The 22593-nt window shown below is 38.7% G+C and overlaps 1 protein-coding gene across 2 annotated transcripts in view; it reads right to left on the bottom strand.

Annotated features, from left to right (window-relative positions):
- MACROD2 (mono-ADP ribosylhydrolase 2) overlaps positions 1 to 16030 on the bottom strand; it is a 2314515-nt gene extending 2298485 nt beyond the window's left edge. Inside the window, exons 1-2 of one of the 2 annotated variants that reach the window (XM_070800713.1) lie at positions 15718 to 16030; positions 8402 to 8518 (exon numbers count right to left, since the gene is read on the bottom strand). In XM_070800713.1, coding sequence (XP_070656814.1) covers positions 8402 to 8518; positions 15718 to 15763 — 163 coding nt within the window. In that variant the 5' untranslated portion in view covers positions 15764 to 16030. The remainder of the gene's footprint in view (positions 1 to 8401; positions 8519 to 15717) is intronic. The other variant, XM_070800712.1, reaches the window with a different exon arrangement.
- Positions 16031 to 22593: the final 6563 nt, after the last annotated feature.

Here is a 22593-nt window from a genome sequence, read left to right as displayed (position 1 = left end):
TCTGCACTGATCAAATAGATTTAAGTAAAACCATACTTACTTGTATAATTCATTTAATGGGTTAAAAAAGAAAACTAACACAATCTGTGGTGAAGTTATGGACCTATAAAATACACAGAAAGATCTTTAAATCCTGTGGTTTCAAAACTGGGTCATATTTACATGTATCAAAAAAAATTTATTTTTGTTTCTACATTATTTTAAAAAACAAGTTTAAATCCAAGGACAATTTACATAGCACTTGGTGGCACACAATGCAATGTGCAATAAAACTTATGTGTTGTTAAAACTGTGTTGGAAAGTAGTTTAGAAGACCAAGGATAAGATAAAGGCAGAGGAAAAACAAAAACCATGTAGTGAATTATGAATCCCTATATCATTTCATATTCTTTTTTCTCCATTTTAGAAGTTAACCTTATTTCACAAATGTCTGACTAAACTGATGCTTACATCTTCACACAAAATACCACTATACAAAAATTGTTTATATTTTCACACATTAGTGTGAACGTCATTTATCCTCAAAATTCTCTTACTCAGCTTAATTCTTCCATGGGAACCTAATTCTTTATCTGTAGCCAAGTTCTTTTTTGATGCAAACCAATAAACTCAGTAAAGGGCTTAAACAGGATATAATATTAAGATAATTTCTAGGTTTTTTTATGTGTCAAAAATCAATAATTACAAAATAAAGGCACTCAGAATACCTGAAAATTTTTCCACACTTAAAACTATTGTTATATAATAGGCCTAAGTTTGTACATTTACACTCATTTAACTTAAGTTGTGTTGACATTTAAGCACACAGTTACTAAGTACTACAAATAACAATATACAATGCTGATGTATGCACGTAACACATGAATTCTCATCCTTGGGTCAACTAACTAGTTAAATATCTATACAGTAGTTCTGTAGAATCTTTACTGTTATTTATCAATAGGCTATCTAACCTTTAAAAGAGTAAGACTGACCTTATATTACAGACAGGAAAAGTATTTATTATCTACATTAAAAACAACTGGATTAATTTCTAAGGCCATCATTCCCACATGAATCTTTATAATTCAGTGGGAAAAAAAAAAAAGGTGAAAAGACAAAAAATAATGTATGAAATGAAATACCACCAGGCAAATAGTTTATCATTTATTCAAGTCACAAAACAAATACTTATTAAATATCTACTGTGCATCAAGCATTATGCTAGATGGCAGGGATATAAAGGAGAGTTAAGACAGACAACATGGTCCCTATGTTCACAGTAAGTAGCCTTTATAAGGGGATAAACCTTGATCAGATAATTCTATGATTAAGTACATTAAAAACAAACTATTACCAATGCTGTATGAAAGTATTTAATATAGGAACCTGTTTCAGATCAAGGGTTCAGGGAAGACTTCAGGGAGAATAAAAAGGTTTCAATCTGAGAACTGAAAGCTGAGATGTGAAGATAAAAACAAAATGATAAATCATCAGCAGTGGGAAGGAGCACAGTACATTCCAGAAAGAGAAAGGACAGTGTGGCTAGATGCAGAGACCAAGAAAAAGGGTGATATAATAAGAGGCCAAAAGGAGAAAGGCCAGTTCATAGAAGAATTCAGATCATTTTAGGATTTTAGTCTTTAATCTGTATATGCTGTGTGCTAAGTCACATCATTCATATCCAACTCTTTGTGACCCTATCCATGGGATTCTCCGGGCAAGAACACTGGAGCGGGTTACCATTTCCTTCTCCAGGGGATTTTCCCAACCCAGGCATTGAACCCAAGTCTCTTATGTCTCCTGCACTGGCAGGCAAGTTCCTTACCACTAGAGCCACCTGGGAAGCCCAGTCTTTAGTCTACTTTTCACTTCTGGAGCGAAAAATATCTGTTTCTAATAAAAGCTCTACTTGGGTAACATCTTCACAGGTAATGGAAACTTCACAAATAAATGTTAAAAGAATAACCCTGAGTGATCTTAGTTACCTGAGGCAAAAAGAGATTTCTGTTTTTTAATTAAATTCATTTTAAGATCATGTAAAAAATGGGGGAAAAAATCACCACCCACTGAAAACAAAAGACTTGTACCTAATAAAGTTGAGGTGTTCTGCTCTGAGCTTTCTTCTGCTTCTACAGATTATTTTACTTTTAAAGTATAGTGCTCAAATTGAAAATATTAAAAGGAATCAATATCAAAAGGCTATAATAGGAAACATACCTTTCCAATTTTTATAACCCTACTAAATTCAATCCTGTTATAAATACCATGTTTCTAACTACTCAGTCATTTTAAATTGTGGCCTGTCTTCCAAACAACATTAAATATTTAATAAAAATAATGTGGTTAATATAGTTTTAAAATCTGTAGCAAAGCCCACCTCATCATAGTTATTAAAACTTTTAAATTTGTTTTACCACATGGTCCCTTACCCCGTCCATCTGATTTTCAGCAACATAATTATATTCTTATTTCCTCATTTCTGGTGATTAATAAATATACTGACATTCAGGAAATAGTTATTGCTAATTTACTAAGGATAGCAATACAGGGCTCTGCATTGGAACTGAAACATGACTAAGATACTTTTTCTTTGATGATTTTTGAATATCAACAGTCAACTTGGGACATAGGTAAAATATGACAAAATCCAAAACATTGAAATAAGATCTCAATGTGATAGGGAGACTCAAGAATTTGGACTTAACTTTTATTTCTTTGGTCAGCCATCACCTCTTACAGAAATAACATATTTTTTGGTTTGCCGTCACCTCTTAAAAATCATTCAAAAGTAGAAGTGAGTTAAAGAGAGCAAATAAGGCTGAACTTCTAAGTTAATCAAAAGAAACAAACACACATGCCTTCAGTAAACCCATAAATCTCAAAATATTTCTATACACCTCAAAAAATGGAAATTCAGACTTACAAAGACTTCACAGTTCAGGTATTTTCTAGTTAAATGTTTTCAAATGACCTATAAATCAGATTTGAATATTACATATAAGATATGAAATATCAAGTTTCTAAATGACCCTTTTACCATTTTGTCATACCTGAATAAAATAATTGTATAGTTTCCACCTAACTCATCTTCATTATTTTAGTTTTCATCCCTTACTGTTCCATATAAACATTAAAAGTAATGATTCACAATCCCCCTATAACTATAGCTATTTTCCCTAAGGGCAACCAGTAAGAGACAATTAGCCTAAGCATGGCAAAATCATGTTTCTCTGACTGGTATTCTAGTAGAACTTTAGCAAAGAAAGTAGCACAAGAGAACAGAACACACACCAGTTAAACCTGGGAACTGAACTTTTGTCCCTACAAAGAAGCAATGCCATCCTTCTATTATATCATATCTACCCATCCATTCATATATCTTTGTCTTTCTACTATATCCTAGGACTACAGTTTAGTAATTGTATGTATTGTACAGGTACTAACTTTAAATGACGCATTCCCATTTACCATATGCAGCAACAGAAGGACTAAAGAGAAAGATTCAAAGAGAAAGAACCTTTGGTTACTTTCATAGGATTTCAGAAAACCAATGCAATCTGAAAACAGGCAAATAAAAGGAAACAGCATTTATTTGCCTTTTCTGTATAAACTGTACTGCATGAAAACAAAAAAGTTGATAAGGAAAAATTCTTTATATACTGGATGCTTGGGGCTAGTGCACTGGGACAACCCAGAGGGATGGTATGGGGAGGGAGGAGGGTGGAGGGTTCAGGATGGGGAACACAGGTATACCTGTGGCGGATTCATTTCGATATTTGGCAAAACTAATACAATTCTGTAAAGTTTAAAAATAAAATAAAATTTTAAAAAATAAAAAAATAAAATGTAAATTATAAAAATAAATAAATAAAAACAAGATGAGAATTCTTTCTCAGGAAAGAATTTTAAAATTAAAAAAAAAAAGAAGTCCAATAAACAGGAGGAATGATAAAATTGGAATAACATTATTTTGCAACCCCTAATAAAATAATGGATCAGTCATCAATGGCTGCTAAATTCAGTAGGCAAAAAGTTGATAGGGAACATTACAAAGAATGGATTAGGCAGACAATATTTGAACCTAGTGATCAGTTTTAATCACCACAGAGAGCAATAACCAGACATTATGCAAAAAAGAATGTATAATAATCTATAAAGTAATCTTTCCAAAAAATAAAACTCAAGTCTGACCAAGCCTCTGGATTTAACTACCGGCTCGTAAGAAACACAGGGGGACAGAGGAACATGCTAAATGACACAACAAAGATGCACTGAGTAAAATCCAAAATTTCACATTCTATAAGACAAATAGCCTACTTTATTCAATGGATAAATTGCAAGAGGCAAAAGGACAGAAAGAGAAGAAACTACAGATTAAAAGAGACTTAAGAAATATATCAATTAAATGCAGTATGTGAAACTCGTTTAGATCTTGACTCAAGCAAACCAACCATACAAGAAAGCAAAACTATGAGATAATGAGAAAAATGTGAATACTAATTGGACATTTAATTAAAGAATTCTTAATTTTCAGGTGCAGTAGTAGTGTGGTTATATTAAAATAACAAAAATGTGCCCTTACCTTTTAGAGATGCATGCACAGGCATACATACATGTATTTACAGATAAAGTTGGTAAGATATACAGGAATTGCTCCAAAATAGTCTAGGAGAAATGTCCAGGGAACATGGATATACATGACATAAAACTAATCATTATTAACTGCTGAAACTGGATGGTGGGCACATAAAGGTTCATTATACTAGTCTATTTTTATATATCTTTTTAAATGCTCATTTTATTTTTTTAATTTTTTAATATAAATTTACTTATTTTAATTGGAAGCTAATTACTTTACAATATTGTATTGGTTTTGCCATACATCAACGTGAATCCACCACGGGTGTACACGTGTTCCCCATCCTGAACCCCCCCTCCCACCTCCATCCCCATACCATCCCTCTGGGTCATCCCAGTCCACCAGCCCCAAGCATCCTGTATCATGCACCAAACCTGGACTGGCGATTTGTTTCATATATGATATTATACATGTTTCAATGCCATTCTCCCAAATCATCCCACCCTCTCCCTCTCCCACAGAGTCCAAAAGAGTGTAAAAGAATACATTTGAATCAGTTCTAATGAAGTGGATGAAACTGAAGCCTATTATACAGAATGAAGTAAATGCTCATTTTAAAGTTTGAAAAAAAAAAAAAAAGCATTGTCCTTTGTAGACTGTTAACCTCTGAGGCATTCTTATGTAATGTACTAACTTAGCCCACTTAGGCATAAGGCACTATTACAGGTGCTAGAGAAATAGTATAATAGGAGAAACAAGTATTTTAAAATTCCCTACAACAGAGCAACTGACAAATGAAACAGTATTATTACATAATTGCTAACCAGAGGAAGAAGTAATCAGAAGCATGTAATTTCAGAGATTTACTAATAGTAGTTGACAAATATAACCATGAATAATAAGCAAATGGGTTTTGGGGTATCAGTCTTTTGGGTAATCTCCCATTCTTTCTTCTATGGGTCCCTGCTGCTGTGAAGTCGCTTCAGTCGTGTCCGACTATGTGGGACCCCATGGACAGCAGCCCACCAGGCTCCTCTGTCCACAGGATTCTCTAGGCAAGAATACTGGAGTGGGTTGCCATTTCCTTCTTCATCTATGGGTCCCTGGCTTTCTGATATTATCAAACTAGTAAGTCAAAGTAAAAAATATCATCTACTTGCTTCTTTCTTTCTGCAGAAACATTGATTTTATATTGTTTGGCAATTTTTGGTTTCCTTTTGTTAAGACAGCTTAAAATTACAACAAATACATTTGGCCACTCTCCTCATTTTTATTTAAATGTCTATTACAATACAATAATAAGAAGCATTTAATTAAAGGGAAACTGAACAAAATTAAGAAAAAAAATTTTAAACAATAGCTTGAGAACATTCCATGTAATCATGAACATCAAGGCCAAAATGGTCTTCCATAAAAATGCAGATAATAAACAATAAACTATTTAACTTAAAATTGGAATATTATGCTTATGCTAGCCCAACAAATAGTATTCTTTTCCTACAAATCAGAAACTAAATGACATAGACCCATAAACAAATGTCTTTTAAAACTTAGTTTGAAATCTTATACTTAAAAGGTTAAATTATTATAAATACCAATACCTACTTATATATTAATACATACCTATTTACAAGCAGTGGCTTAAACACTCAAAAATAAAATATAAAAATATTACTATATAATTGTCCTTTATCATTTTTCAAAGATTTATATTTTTAAAGGATCTTTCAAACTAATAAAATACCAAAACTCTTTTGACTAATATTTCAGTATAATTGAGCACTGGATAGGTAACACTGGAAGAAATCACAATGAAAGATATATATAATGCAGAGAAATTAACAGATATTATTCCATTTCATGAAAAAGAGAAGAGACCAGTCACCAATTTCTGGGTCACAATACAGTAACATTAAATGGAAATACAACACTGTTTAATAGAAATACAATTTTGATAACACCACCTAGTTCCTCATGAAAAACATTCACAATCAAAAAACTTGAAGAAAAAAATGAAATATAGACAGCAGTTGTAAATCACTTATAGAGCTCATATTGGGAGAAATGATTAAATAATAGGCCCTTGTTAGGGAATAACAATGTGCGGTGTTATTCAATGTATCTTTTCTGACTGGGGGAAATATTTTGGCCTGTGGTATCTCTGAAAATACCCAACTCTTGAGTTCTCTAACAACCCAGTTCAACCAAAAGTCTCTCATGATGACTATTCAAATAGAAGCAACCAACATCAAGGCCAAGCCTCTACACAGACGTGAGCAGACTCAAAACTGGGCAGTGTAGCCTGCGTATCACTATTGCTTTTTCGATTATTCTGGCAGCAACAGAAATCTACCTGTTTCAGGATGCAAAATTTGTTTAAATAGATCATCATCCTTAGAAAATGACCACCTACAACAGCAATGAAGAAAGAAAATCAGATAAATGAAGCAAAGGTAAAAGACAGATTCACCTGTCACAAAAAGTGGAGCTTAAGTATTCACTATCAGTTTCTCATAAACAAAAGAATTAGTAACTGAGACCAAAACATGAAGAGGCACATGGCCCTAGTTCAGAGAAGGCCCAGAAATCTGTCCTTGTGATCTATACACTTTTCTTTACACAGCACTGTCTTCTCTCAATGATGTCTTAATTCAACCATTATTAAAACGACTGCATTTGCTGAAGACACTGGGCAAGCAGGTCAGATGTGTATATCTCAATCAGCTTGTTCAGTGACCCCAAAAGAACCTGGGGTACAGCCACTACCTCATTTGCCCAAGGTCACACATGTTTCCAGGCAGAGTAAGCTCTAAAGGAGCCCACAGACTTTGCCTTCCTAGAAAAACAAAATTCTCTCTAAAGCCCAAACACTGAGGTAAACATGTTCTCTGCACAGACACCAAAGGCTAATTTGGCTGCTATTTCCCAGATTTTGCCCATAGGAATTCCATGCTAATCTTCTTGATCTGGGTCCATAGAATACTCTATAATTCCCTGTCTGGAGCCACCAGGGAAGCCAATCTAAGATTGTGTTCCAATCTAAAACCACAATCTATGAAATTAGAAGGTTTTAAGTCCCTTTCATAAAATCAGCTTTCATTCTCAATATTTATATATCCTTAAAAAACACCATTTCTTCTTAAATTTCACATTCAGACTATTAACACCAATGAGTATTCATTCACAGATAATATGTTAAACATCCATTAAATCTCTTATGCTTTTGTAGAACTGTTTCCATATACCTTCCTAATACTTAATAGTTCATTTATATTCTAACACATATATTTCCCTGAAACAATCTGGACTCTCATTAGATCATAAAAACTTTAAGAGTGAGTTAACTTTGTCATACAAATACTTTACAAGTAAACATAACATATCATACAACATATAAACTCTTCTCTAAAATTACATGAAATGTTATTTGGTTTTTCTCTGTTCTTCCTAATACACTCTTTCAACTGTATCCAATTCTTAAAATAACTTTACAAATGAACCTAATCAAAACAAACCCAACAGGCCATCCCACCAAAGCAGCATATCCCTAATATCATTTGTTCCAAACACTACTGTAGAATAGATTTTTTAAAGTAACTGTAAAAAAGTACCACATAAATGTGGTATATTTCCAAACATGAATTACGTTAATACAATTTAAGTTTAAATAACACAGGGTAGATTGCTAAAAACAATTAAATGACAACCAGTTATTTCATATAGCAAAAATGACATCTCTTTATTAAGTGCCAGTTATTCCATTCTATCACCAACTGTCCTGCAGAGGTCATAAACAAATAGGAATGGTATCTACCTGAAAAAATGTTCTGAGAAACTTACCATCATTTTGGCTCTTGCCCTTCATCTCCTCTTTCCACGATGGGATGGTGTTCAGGGGAACATAGTCCCTTATGTATTCTTTGCGTCTCTCCTCTATGGTCATCTTCAGTAAACGTTCTTGCAAAATAAAAGCAGAATCTCCATTTGTATTTAACTTTTAGGTTCAGGATTTATTTTATAATTTAAATATTAACCATGTTAAATTAACCAAGAGTTGATGTGGGCTTGAAGAATACCAAAATACAAATCTAGTGACTCCATATTTGAATGGAGTCAAATTAACACTCAGAGGGCAAAAAAAAAGATCAAAGCCTGATGAGGAAAACATTCTTGTGACAGTCCAGAAAGAAGCTCTTTCAGACATCTACTGACAGTCCACTATGTGCCAAATGATACATTTATACACTGCAGGTACAAAGGTGACCTTAACTCTGGAGGAGTTCATAAGACAAAAGGGGAAATGGGTAAGATAAAAAATAATAGCTACATAAATAAAATAAAATATCCTAAGATAAATACATACAAATGCTAAAAGCACAAGAAAAGCAACCACCAAGATATTCCTTAAGTCTATGATGCCATCAACAATAAAAATGTCCTTTCAATTTAATAATACCTTTGTGGAGGTGATATAAATAATACTTTATAAGTCTTGATTATAACATTATAACACTTTTTAAACACTTAGAATTAACGACAGCTGATGTCATTTATAAAGAACTCACTGTGTGCCAGGACCTTCACATGTATACTTTAATTAAAATAATCTTTCCAACACTCAGCAAAACTGATGGTATAATTATCCCGATTTTGCAGATGGGGAAATGAAGCACATCAAAGTTCAGCAATTTGTTCAAATCAAGAGAGCTTTCCATTAAAATCCACATAGATATCTCCATCAACAACTATAGCCTACACCATTAGCCACTATATAGTACTACCGTTATATAGTACTACCGTCTCAAGGAAAGCTCCCGAAGAGGTGACTGCAGCACGCCAGGCTTCCCTATGCCAGGCTTCCCAGTCCATCACCAACTCCAGGAACTTGCTCAAACTCCATGTGTATTGAATCAGTGATGCCATCCAACCATTTCATCCTCTGTCATCCCCTTCTCCTCCTTCCTTCAATCTTTCCCAGCATCAGCATCTTTTCAAATGAGTTGGTTCTTCACATCAGGTGGCCAAAGTATTGGAGCTTCAGCATCATATCTTCCAATGAATATTCAGGACTGATCTCCTTTAGGATGGACTGGCTTGAGCTCCTTGCAGTCCAACGGACTCTTAAGAGTCTTCTCCAACACTACATTCAAAAGCACCAGTTCTTCAGCACTTAGCTTTCTTTATAGTCCAACTCTCACATCCATACATGACTACTGGAAAAACCATAGCTTTGACTAGATGGAGCTTTGTTGGCAAAGTAATGCCTATGCTTTTTAGTATGCTGTCTTGGTTGGTCATAGCTTTTATTCGAAGGAGCAAGCGTCTTTTAATTTCATGGCTGCAGTCACCATCTGCAGTGATTCTGGAACCCAAGAAAATAGTCTGTCACTGTTTCCATTGTTTCCCTATCTATTCGTCGCAAAGTGATTGGACTGGATGCCATGATCTTAGTTTCTTCAATGCTGAGTTTTAAGGCAACTTTTTCTCTCCTCTTTCACTTTCATCAGGAGGCTCTTTAGTTCTTCTTTGCTTTCTGCCAGAAGAGTGGTGTAATCTGCACATCTGAGGTTATTGATATTTCTCCCAGAAATCTTGATTCCAGTTTGTGCTTCATCAGGACATCCCGCCATTTCACATGATGTACTCTGCATGTAAGTTAAATAAGCAGGGTGACAATATACACCCTTGACATACTCCTTTCCCAATTTGGAGCCAGTCTGTTGTTCCATATCCAGTTCTAACTGTTGCTTTTTGACCTGCATACAGATTTCTCAGGAGGCAAGTCAGGTGATCTGGTATTCCCATCTCTTTCAGAATTTTCCATAGTTTGTTGTGATCCACACAGTCAAAGGCTTTAGCATAGTCAATAAAGCAGAAGTAGATGTTTTTCTGGAATTCTCTTGCTTTTTCGATGATCCAACAGATGTTAACAATTTGTCCTCTGCCTTTTCTAAATCCAGCCTGAACATCTGGAAGTTCTCAGTTGACATACTGTTGAAGCCTAGCTTAGAGAATTTTGAGCTTTGAATAAACTATTCAAGAATAATTTAATGAAGGTATTAATACAAGGAGGAAAATGGCCACAAATTTGAAAAGTAACTGGAAACATAAAACAAAAATGCACAGAAATCTCTATACCATGCCAAGCAGTTTAATCTTACCCTAAAAACTGTTTTGGGTTGTTGTTGTTGTTTAGTTGCTAAGTGTGTCCAACTCTTTAAAACCCCATAGCCTGTAGCCCACCAGGCTTCTCTGTCCTTGAGATTTCCCAGGCAAGAATACTGGAGTGGGTTGCCATTTCCTTCTCCAAGGGATCTTCCCCACCCAGGGATCAAACCCACATCTCCCGCACTGGCAGGCAGATTCTTTACTGCTGAGCTACCAAGGAAGCCCTTATCCTACAAACTACACCACTAATATACAAAGTTGATTATGCACATCCTAGATGGTGCATAAAATGATCTACTAGGATACAGGAGGAAAAATAATGTAAAAATTCTGTTTGAATCTAAGGGAGTAACAAGTTAAGATTTAATAATATTAAATGTATAAACTGACACTGGCATCCTCACTCATTTTGTTATGTCAGCTGTCATGTATCATGTCCTTTACCAAAGGTCTCCATGATGTAGAGCTATTGACAGTCATATTCACACTCTCAATTCTCTTTCAGCATACTATGAGGTACAGTAGTTTAGGTAAGTGGTTTTAAGGATAGTATCTCATTTTAGGTAATCTAACCCTCATAAAATAATCAATTTAAAAGATTGTTTCATAGAAATAAACTGAAAAAAGTATTTATGTAAGCACAAGTGAACAAAAACTGGGGAAGCAACATTTTTCCCTACTCCTAGGACTGGCTTACATGGGATATATTCAATACTACAATACTCCAGAGTCAACACTATATTGAATTTAAGACCTCTAGGGCATTCAAGTTGAAATCAAGAATCTGGAACTCAGGAGAAAGAAAACCAGCCTAGTGATTTGGGAATTCATAACCTAAAATTCTAGTCCTACAGTAAGTTCATAGGAAAGGATAAGATAGGAAAGCAAACGTCAAGCAAACAACATTTAGGGAGTGGACACAAAGATGGGAAAATAAAATAAAACAGATGTCACTGGGGGTACAAGGTGAATCAGGGTCCCAGTGATATAGAAACCAGCAGAGAAAAGGGTTTTAATGAGGAGAAGAGGGGAAATCTTGTCAATTGCCACAGGATGATCAGGAAGAATGAAAATTAATAAGCCACACGTTTTTATCATCTGGGTCAAGAACAACACTGAAAAGAGAACAAAATGGTCAACAGAGCCATCTGGATTCTAACACCAAATCATGCAAATCTATGTGATTTTGGGTAACTTAATCTCTTTGCATCTTTCTTCTTGAGGCAGGCTGGTAGGTATTAGTCCCAACATATAGATGAGACAACTGAGAGAGAGAGAAGTTGAATAATTTACCTAAAGTTCTACAGCTAGTAAGCAATACAACTAGGATGCAAACCCAGGCAAATAGAGTTCAAAGCTCAAGACAGCTTTGAGTGCAAGCTCAAAGCTTACAATATACTACCTCATGAAGTTGTGAGAATTAAATAAGACAATTCAAGTATGTTACTTAAAATAGTGCTGGGCACACAAAAACAGAACTCATATAGTATTTTTATACCAGTACCACCATCATTGTTATTACTGAATGACTTTAGAAACATTAGTTTCCTTAAAGCATAACTGAGATCCAGGAGATGAGGGACTGAGCAAAGTGAGAATAGCAACTCCAAGGGGAACCCTATGGAAGGAAAGCTACCTTACGGTAGAAAAGACTTTAATTGTTAAAGGCTGAGAAGAGGAACCCAAAGACACTGAGAAACTAAACATACCCAAATGAGCATAAATGACAATACAAGATCTCAAAGAATACAGATGATACAAAGAGCACAAGCAGATGGGTTAACCTTAGAAACCAAGAAAAAAAGTGTTTCCTCTAAAAAAAAGGAAGAAAGCGGAAAACAACGGACATGTAAAGAAAGAAAGAGACTATGGAGAATGATGTTAGGGCTGTTCATGTGTTCATGACATGTATTTTCTCCATGAATAAAAAAGGCAATGTCAGACTTCTCTGCTGGTACAGCGGATAGTTATCTGCCTGCCAATGCAGGGGATATGGATTCAATCCCTGGCCCAGGAGGATTCCACATGCCACAGAGCAACTAACCCTGTGTGCCACAATTACTAAGCCCGCACCCCCAGAGCCCGTGCTCCACAACAAGAGAAGCCTCCGCATTGAGAAGCCTGCTCACAGCAACCAAAAGTAGCCCCTACGCTGCAACTAAAGAAAGCATGAGCACAGGAACAAAGACCAATTGCAGCCCAAAAAAAAAAAAAAAAAACCAAGAGAATGTCATCTGTTTAGTATAGGAGGTTGGGGTCTTGGTGAAAAAAGAAGCTTGAAGGAAACAGTAAATATGAAATAATCACAGAGGAATAAAAGTGATGACTGGTGTTTACCAAAGCACAACCATAAAAGCTCAGATCACTAATATGGAAATACTGCAATATCAACAATCAGGATCAAAAATATTACACAAGCAACTTGTACTTTTTAGTATCAGAGTATATATGGGAAAGCAACCTGACCTCTGTCATTCCATTTACTTAAAAACTCAACTACGGACACGAAATAAGACAACAAGATAAAACATTGAGATAATTTAGCTTTCAGTACTTAAAATGATAGCACACATGGAGTGCTTTTGAATTAGGGGGCGCAAACTATTAGATCAACATCATTTATTTAACTTATGTGGACTTGAGAATTCCTTACTTATTTAAACAATGACACATACTGGAGGCGACAGTCATATATACAGTCTCTTCAGTTTTACACAAAACTTTTCCTTAAGGGATGTTTCAGCTTTGCAGTTATACTTACTATATGATATACTGAGTTAAAATGTGTTTATAGAATGCCTTGACATTTCAATGAGGTAGGTAAGCCTTCCTTTAGATTTAAATAATAGCTACAAAAATACGATAATACCCTCTTCAGTGCAATTCAGAAGAAGGTAATGTGTTCCATCCTTAATACTACGATCCTGGAAGTCCTTATCTCCTTCTTGATGGTACAACATAAGATAGACAGAAATTTTATTGAAATATAGTTGATTTAAAATATTATATATACTACATATTCCAAAAATAGATATCCTAATTAAGACACTGACACACTAAAACGTGTTCAAGGCCATAATAACTTTCTCTTTTAACATTCAACTTCATGCAAAAATAGGTTAGTTTTGGACAAGAGAAAAATTTACTTTGTTAAATGCCTTCTTTAACCGTGTATTTGCTTCTCTGTTAGGATATATTAATTTGGTAATATTTTCTCCTATTACTACAAGTAAGAGAAGAAAAAAATCAAGACATTAAAGTTTCTAAAATGCTTGTTTATCACAGTCTAACAGTGTAGATGTTAAATGAAGGACTATTATAACATTGTGACTTTAGGAACATTATTATGGAATAAAGATAGTTCTTCAGTAATTGCTATAATTTCATTAATTATTCAGCTATTGAAAACAATCTCCATGTCTTTCACTATTCTGCCTTCATTATTATCAGTAATACCCAACCTAATATTTCAAGATTATCAATAAAAATGGGCATAAAAGATTTTTCAAAGCTTATAAGGTAAATTGTTGAAATTCAAATAACTTCTACTGGGAAAACAAAGCAAAATTATTTTACACTACTTTATATATCAACAGCATTTGTTTTGCAACACCAAAATTCAGTTCTATATATGTCCATAATCATTAAAATATAATTAAATGGTACACAACCTAGTCTGTCAATATTTAAAGACCCTTTTAATTGGGTCCTTCAGTTATGCTATGTCAATTCTTGCCAGTAGTTAATGTGGAAAAAAGAATCCCTATTAATCCCTTTATTCATGCACTGTTTGAAGTAAGCCTTATATTAAAGGATTCTTTTTCCACATTCATTCCCTTTCTTTCATCTGCTGCTTGGCCTTATTTATAAAGACCAGGAGCTGCAATAACAATCCACAGGTTTTAAACATCTATCATCAAGGAAATCAACTTTCACTCTAGTCACTCTTTTATCCTTGCTCTATAAAGAAGGTAAGGTACTTAGGAGAGATTTGCAGTTCTGTCATTCGATATACTAAGTTTAGTATATATCTTAGCAGTACCACTGCAAGTACTTTTTACTACATTTCTGTATAATTAGCTAATTTTTAAAAAAGAAAGAAAAAACTGCAGAGACTCTTGGAATATTGCCTAACTGATGCCAAAGAGAAGCAAGGAGAAGGGGAGAAAAGATAGTTGAGTCGCACATTTCAATGTCTTATCGACCTCAATGCCGCCGTCAACCTAGCTGAGGTGGGCAAGCTTGGATCTACACAAAACTCAGGGGTGGGCTCATTCACTGAGTGACTTTAGTCTCACAGTCTTACTCGGAGCAACTTCAGACCGTGACGGAATAGAGGAAAAGCACTGCGGAGAAAAACCCATTCGGACTTCTCCAAAGACACCTAGCCTCGCGGACCAGACACGCTCGCTTTAGGATTCCCCGGAGATCCAGGTTCCAAAAGTCACACTGCGGCGGGCGCAGGAGGAAAGGCCCTGACTGAATACCCAGAGGCGGGGACGCCCGGCCAGCGGAGCACAAGGGAGCGAGGCGACGGGTGACCGGCTGAGGCTCCGCGGGAGCGGGGCAGCATCAGCAGCTGCAGTCCGGCCGTCGGCCGGCGGGCACGTGTCCGCGGGACACCGAGGCGGGGAATCCCAGAGTGCCGGCTGGGGTCCGGGCACAGGGCGGGGGGCTTGGGGGAGCCCGGCGGAGCCCAGGGGCCGCCGCGCAGAGGTCCGCGCCGGCGTCCCGGCGAAGGTGACCGGGCGCAGCGGGAGGCGGAGAGGGGCGTGCGCCCACACGTGCGCGAGCCGCAGGTGCCCGGGGGCGGCGCGTGCACGCCGGCGTGCGCGCGTGTACACACACGGACCTGCGGGAAGGCGGCACCGGCTGGGCGGACGAGAGGCAGAAGCCGGGCGGAGCGCGCCGAGGCACACACAGACCCCTGACCCCCGCCCCCACCCCACCCCGCCGCCCGACCCCCCAGGACTCGACGGCCGGGTTACCTTTCTCCTCTCTCCACACCTTTTTCTTCTTGTTGCTGGGGTACATGTTGCCGTGGGGGTGGCTGGCTTTAAGCTGCAAGTTCCCCAGGCTCACGGGCAAACAGGGTGTGTGTGGAGTGGGAGGGTGGGGAGGGGGCACTCGGGAGGGAAAAAGTGAAAGAGGCTCTGGGTCCTGCGCCGCTCGCCGCTCGCCGCTCTCCAGTCGCCGCCCTCCTCCCTCAGCCCGCGCTCGGCTCCAGTTCCCACCCGCCTCAGCCCCACGGCCGCCACCACAGCAGCACCTCAGAGCCTGTCAACTAGGTCACGCCTCGCGCTAACCTAACACCCGCGTAGGCCCCGCCTCCCAGCCGCTAGCCAGCGCCGCCTCCCATTGGCTGCACCGCCCGCCGCTCTCCGCGTTCCAGCGGCCGCGCGCCCCGACTTCGGCCCCAGGGCGCAGGCGCAGGCGCAGGCTCGGGCCTGACGCCGGAGACGTTGGGGAGCTGGAGGGGGTGGAGCCAGGGCGCGAGGGGGCTGGAGGTGGTTCACGACTGGGGCGTGGCGTGGGGCGGCCACCCGGGAACTCTGAGAAGAGCTGGGCTTCACTCCGGTTTCGCTGCGCAGGGAGAACCCGAGGGCGTGGCCTATGGGGAGGGCCAGGTGCGCCAGGTGACTGCAGACGGGCAACGCTGCCGCAGGGCCTAAAGGTGTATATGTGGGAGGGATGTCAGTCAGCACTCGCTCGCTCTCATCGCCCCGTCTGGACCGATTTTACCACAGAAACTGAAGAGTTCCTCGTAGTGGGCAAATATAACCGAAAGAAGGGAAAGGATTAGGTGATGATTCCAAACCATACACTATCAGCTCCTCGACCTTGTAGTAGAAACTACATATTTCACTCGATTCGGTGAAGTCTGGAAGGAACAGAGGCAAAATGAACTACTCAAGAGTTTGAAGACCCGGGGAGGAGTGAGCAGCCAAAACTTTATATAGAAAACTGAAGAACTTGCATCAAAGCAAGTTCAAGTGGATGTTAATCAAAGTCCGTCATCTTACTTTTCTCTCCGCCAGTTGCTTCAGGTAAAGCTGCTGGTCTAAAGCGTTCGCTTGAATCTGGGCAATACTAGTCTGCACGTGTTCTGAAAACCCAGTTCTACTGAAGTCCTCCATAAGAGTAGGGTGACCTAGAATTTAGAGGAAATTTGGTAACCCCCTTCCCAAATTTATGGTGTTTCTAAACGTCAGACCATCTACAAGGCTGATTTGATGAAAGTGGTGAATCCGCATTTGATAATTGAAGTGCTGTGGCATATGGGCTGTAGGTAAGTCAGATGTGTTGCTGCTAAGTCACTTCAGTCGTGTCCGACCCTGTGCAACCCCATAGACGGCAGCCCACCAGGCTCCCCCGTCCCTGGGATTCTCCAGGCAAGAACACTGGAGTGGGCTGCCATTTCCTTCTCCAATGCACGAAAGTAAAAAGTGAAAGTAAAGTCGCTCAGTCGTGTCCGACTCTTCGCGACCCCATGGACTGCAGCCTACCAGGCTCCTCCGTCCATGGGATTTTCCAGGCAAGAGTACTGGAGTGGGGTGCCATCGCCTTCTCTGCAGATGTGTAAGAGCAAGTAATTATTTGAAACACAGTTTCTTTTAAGAGAAGAGAGGGGAAGGCCCCACTTAGAATTGTAAAGAATGAAATGTTCTGAGTAACAGGACACTCATGAAAATGATTAATAACACAGGTAAAATTTTTTATTGTGACAGTGCTTCTGTTTTTCTTTTAACACTGTGAAACACTAAAAAATTGAGAGAAATAAGGAAAGCTTCAAGAAGGAAGTGAAATTTGAACTAGTAATAAAAATACTCATTTACTGGCAGTGGAAATAAAAGGTGAACTCTAGTAAAGGGCACATTACCAAGGCAGAATCAATAATTGGTAACGAAATAGATTTGGGGAAGAGAATGAGAAAGAGAATATAAGGTTTCATGGTATAATTGAGGAAAACAGCAATATGATTAATAATAAAGTGAACAATACAGAAACAGTTTCAATTTTGTGAGAAAAATATTGAATTCTTGGTTAGAAATACACAATGTTATGTGTTTACAGGAAAGTGCATTATATAGGCACCATCTCTTCTGTTACAACAGAGAAGCTTTTACCACCCCAACCCAGAGCCAGGCATTCCACCTGTGCTTTCTTAGGAATACTACACTATTGATTATCCTTTATCTCATGTTGAGTTATAGAACTGGGACCATCCATCAACTTTTAAACCTTCTCAGATCTTTACCATGTTAAAAAAAAAAAGAAAGAAAGAAAAGAAAAGTTCCTTCTGTGATCCTACACCCACTACTACTAGCAGAAGCTATAGCTTCTTCCTTTCAAAATATTGTGTGTGTCCATTTTCTTACATCCACTTTCTGCTCTGCAGTTCACTCAAATCTGGGTTCTGGGTTCTATCCTATAAATCAACAGAAATGGCTATTGCTAAGGTAATCAATGACTTTCATGTTACATTTAGTGAACACTGTTCAATCTTTGTCTTATTAAATCTTTCAGCAGCATTTAACACTATTAACCTCTTATTGCTCCTTAGTTGGTAAAGAATTTGCCTGCAATGGAGGAGACCCCGGTTCGATTCCTGGGTCAGGAATATCACCTGCAGAAGGGATAGGCTACCTACTCCACTATTCTTGGGCTTCCCTGTGGCTCAGCTGGTGAAGAATCCTCCTGCAATGTGGGAGACCTGGTTAGATCTCTAGGTTGGGAAGATCCCCTGCAGAAGGGAAAGGCTACCCACTCTAGTATTCTGGCCTGGAGAATTCCATGGACTGTATAGTCTATGGGATCACAAAGAGTCAGAAACGACTGAGCAAGACTTTCACTTAAATTTGAGTTTCCTCCTGTCTGGTCATTCCTTTCAGTTCAGTCACTCAGTCATGTCCGACTCTTTGCGACCCCATGGACTGCAGCATGCCAGGCTTCCCTGTCCATCATCAACTCCCAGAGCTTACTCAAACTCATGTCCATAGAGTCAGTGATGCCATCCAACCATCTCATCCTCTATTGTCCCCTTCTCCTCCTGCCTTGAATCTTTCCTAGCAACAGGTCTTTTCGACTCGTTTCTTCACATCAGGTGGCCAAAGTATTGGAGTTTCAGCTTCAACATCAGTCCTTCTAATGAATATTCAGGACTGATTTCCTTTAGGATGGACTGGTTGGATCTCCTTGCAGTCCAAGGGACTCTCAAGAGTCTTCTCCAACACCACAGTTCAAAAGCATCAATTCTTCGGTGCTCAGCTTTCTTTATAGTCCAATTCTCACATCCATACATGACTAATAGAAAACCATAGCCTTGACTAAACGGACCTTTGTTGGCGAAGTTATGCCTCTGCTTTTTAGTATGCTGTCTAGGTTGGTCATAGCTTTTCTTCCAAGGACCAAGTGTCTTTTAATTTCATGTCTGCAGTCAACATCTGCAGTGATTTTGGAGCCCCCAAAAATAGTCTCTCGCTGTTTCCATTGTTTCCCCATCTATTTGCCTTGAAGTGGTGAGATCAGATGCCATGATCTGAGTTTTCTGAATGTTGAGTTCTAAGCCAAGTTTTTCACTCTCTTTCACTTTCATCAAGATGTTCTTTAATTCATCTTTGCTTTCTGCTATAAGAGTGGTGTCATTTGCATATCTGAGATTATTGATATTTCTCTCAGCAATCTTGATTCCAGCTTGTGCTTCATTCAGCCCAGCATTTCTCATGATGTACTCTGCATGTAAGTTAAATAAGCAAGGTGACAATATACAGCCTTGACATACTCCTTTCCCAATTTGGAACCAGTCTGTTGTTCCATGTCCAGTTTTAACTGTTGCTTCTTGACCTGAATACAGATTCCTCAGGAGGCGGGTCAGGTGGTCTGGTATTCCCATCTCTTGAAGAATTTTCCATAGTTTGTTGTGATCCACACAGTCAAAGGCTTTGGCATAGTCAATAAAGCAGAAATAGATGTTTTTCTGGAACTCTCTTGCTTTTCCGATGATCCAGAGGATGTTGTCAATTTGATCTCTGGTTCCTCTGCCTTTTCTAAATCCAGCTTGAACATCTGGAAGCTTATGGTTCACATACTATTGAAGCCTAGCTTGGAGAATTTTGAGCATTACTTTGGTGGCGTGTGAGATGAGTGCAATTGTACAGTAGTTTGAACAGTCTTTAGCATTGCCTTTCTTTGGGATTGGAATGAAAAGAGACCTTTTCTAGTCCTGTGGCCACTGCTGAGTTTTCCAAATTTGCTGGCATATTGAGTGTAGCACCATCTTTTAGGATTTGAAATAGCTCAAGTAGAATTCCATCACCTCCACTGTCTTTGTTCGTAGTTATGCTTTCTAAGGCCCACTTGACTTCACATTCCAAGATGTCTGGCTCTAGGTGAGTGATCACACCATGGTGGTTATCTGGGTAATGAAGATCTTTTGTGTATAGTTCTATGTATTCTTGCCACCTCTTCTTAATATCTTCATTCCTTTACAGTCTCCTTTTTTGCCCCATCTTTCTTTTCAGTCATTACATTTTGGAGTTCATTGACACTCAGAACTAGAACTTCTTATCTCTTTTCACTTTTTACTTTGAATAATTTCATCCATATTCATGGCTCCATTTATAACTATAATTCTCAACTAGGGGCAATTCTGTCTCCCTTGGGGACACAAGCAATGTCTGCAGGCATTTTTGGTTGTCACACCTGAGGGAAGAATGCTACTGGCATTAAGTGAGTATAAACCAAGGATTCTGCTATGCAACCTGTATGCACAGTATAGTCCCCCACAACAAAGAATGTCAATACTGCTGAGGTTAGGAAATCCTGAGTTACATCAATGACTCCCAAATTTATTATTTCCAGGAAAACTTTCTTCTTGAACTTTAGACCTATACATGCTACCATGTACTGGATCTTAACTTTAAGAGGCAGTGTTACCCACTGGTAAAAATGCATGTGGAGCCAGTTCATCTGAATTCAAATTCTAGGTTTACCCTTATTGATTATGTGACCCTTGGCAAGTTACTCAAGGTCTCTAAACTTTTTTTTTTTTTTGGGGGGGGGGGGTTGATCTGTTATATGGAAATGAAAATATAATATCTACCTTATAAGTCTGATGTAAGGATTCAATGAGTCAAAACACAAAGTGACTAGCACATAGTAAATGTGGCAGAGATGCTCACTAATACAATGTCTTCTTTCTTGGTCCATAACAAGACCATATTTTCTAGTCTCCCTTGAAGTTGGTTGGCTTCTCTGATAACTCAGATGGTAAAGAACCCATCTGCAATGCAGGAGACCCGGGTTCAATTCCTGGGTCAGGAAGATCCCCTGCAGATGGAATAGGCTACCTACTCCAGTATTCTTGGGCTTCCCTGGTGGCTCAGCTGGTAAAGAATCTGCCTGCAATGTGGGAGACCTGGGTTCAATCCCTGTATTAGATCCCCTGGAGAGTGGAAAGGCTACCTGCTCCAGTATTCTGGCCTGGAGAATTCCACGGACTGTATAGTCCATGGGGTCACAAAGAGTCAACACGACTGAGAGACTTTCACTTTCACTTGAATTTAGTTAGTACATATGACTGCATCCTGGGTCAGTTATGGGACAAAAGTTACCTATGCCACTTCCAGGCCTAACCATCAGACCATCTGTGCACTCATTCATATTCTCTTTCTTTTCCACAGTAATCACAGAAACAGTACCTCAAGAAGGAAGAAACTTAGATCCCTGAGTTACTGCTTGAAAGAGTATCTCTGGGCTCCAAGGAGTACCACATCAAGCTATGATGTAAATAAGAAACTTATGTATTGTGTTAAGGCATTGGTAGTTAGAGGGTCCTTGTTTCAGTATTTAGTTTTAATTACTCTGACAAAATACCATTGAAAAGTGTTCAGTTCAGTTCAGTCACTCAGTCGTGTCCGACTCTTTGCTGCCTCATGGACTGCAGCACATCAGGCTTCCCTGTCCATCACCAAATCCTGGAGCTTACTAAATATTAATATTTAATATCTCAGAAATATTTGAAATGTACCATGTACCACACTGATCTTTCCCCTACTCTTAGACCTCTTCTAGCATCTTCATCCAGAGAAGGCAATGGCACCCCACTCCAGTACTCTTGCCTGGAAAATCCCATGGATGGAGGAGCCTGGTGGGCTGCTGTCTATGGGGTCGCACAGAGTCGGACACAATTGAAGTGACTTAGCAGCAGTAGCAGCAGCATCTTCATATCTTTGAATGGCTTCTTCACCCATTTCAGTTGAGCAATATAGAAACCTAAACACCATCCCTGGTACCTCTTTAAACTTTTCTCTCATTTCAAATGAATGGCTATACTTCTCAGTTTTATTTCCTATACTACTATTCTTGAATTACTCACCCTTGCAATAGCACTGCAGTAAGCTAAGTCTGAATAAAAGACTTCCTTACTGTCTGTCCCCCTGTCGACTTTTGCCTCTCTTCTGTCTGTTCGATGCCCCCCATCTAGAGTTATCAAATGTGATCAAGTCATTTCACTGCTGTAGCTCATTAAGTGACTTTCTGATGGTCTTAATTATAGATTGAATTGAGTTTCCCCCAAAATTCATACGTTGAAACTCTAGCCCACGATATGGTTATATCTGGATATAGGGTCTTTTGGAGGTCATTAGGGTTAAATGAGGTCATAAGGGTGGAGCTCTAATCCAGTAGGACTGTGACCTTAAAAAAAGAGGAAGAGTTCACATGCTTGCTCTCTCTGTCTCTTCCCCCTTCCCCCTAACTCCACCATCCTGACTCCACTGTCCCCCATCATGTAAAGACAAAGTGAGAAGGCAGCTATCTGCAAGCCAGAAAGAGCCTTCGCAAGAAGCAGATGACGCTGTACC

This window comes from Bos indicus, chromosome 13, assembly GCF_029378745.1.
Source record: "Bos indicus isolate NIAB-ARS_2022 breed Sahiwal x Tharparkar chromosome 13, NIAB-ARS_B.indTharparkar_mat_pri_1.0, whole genome shotgun sequence".
NCBI classification, from domain to species: domain Eukaryota; kingdom Metazoa; phylum Chordata; class Mammalia; order Artiodactyla; family Bovidae; genus Bos; species Bos indicus.
The sequence above is the reverse complement of the archived record's forward strand: the minus strand, read 5'-3'. Positions and strand labels throughout refer to the sequence as shown.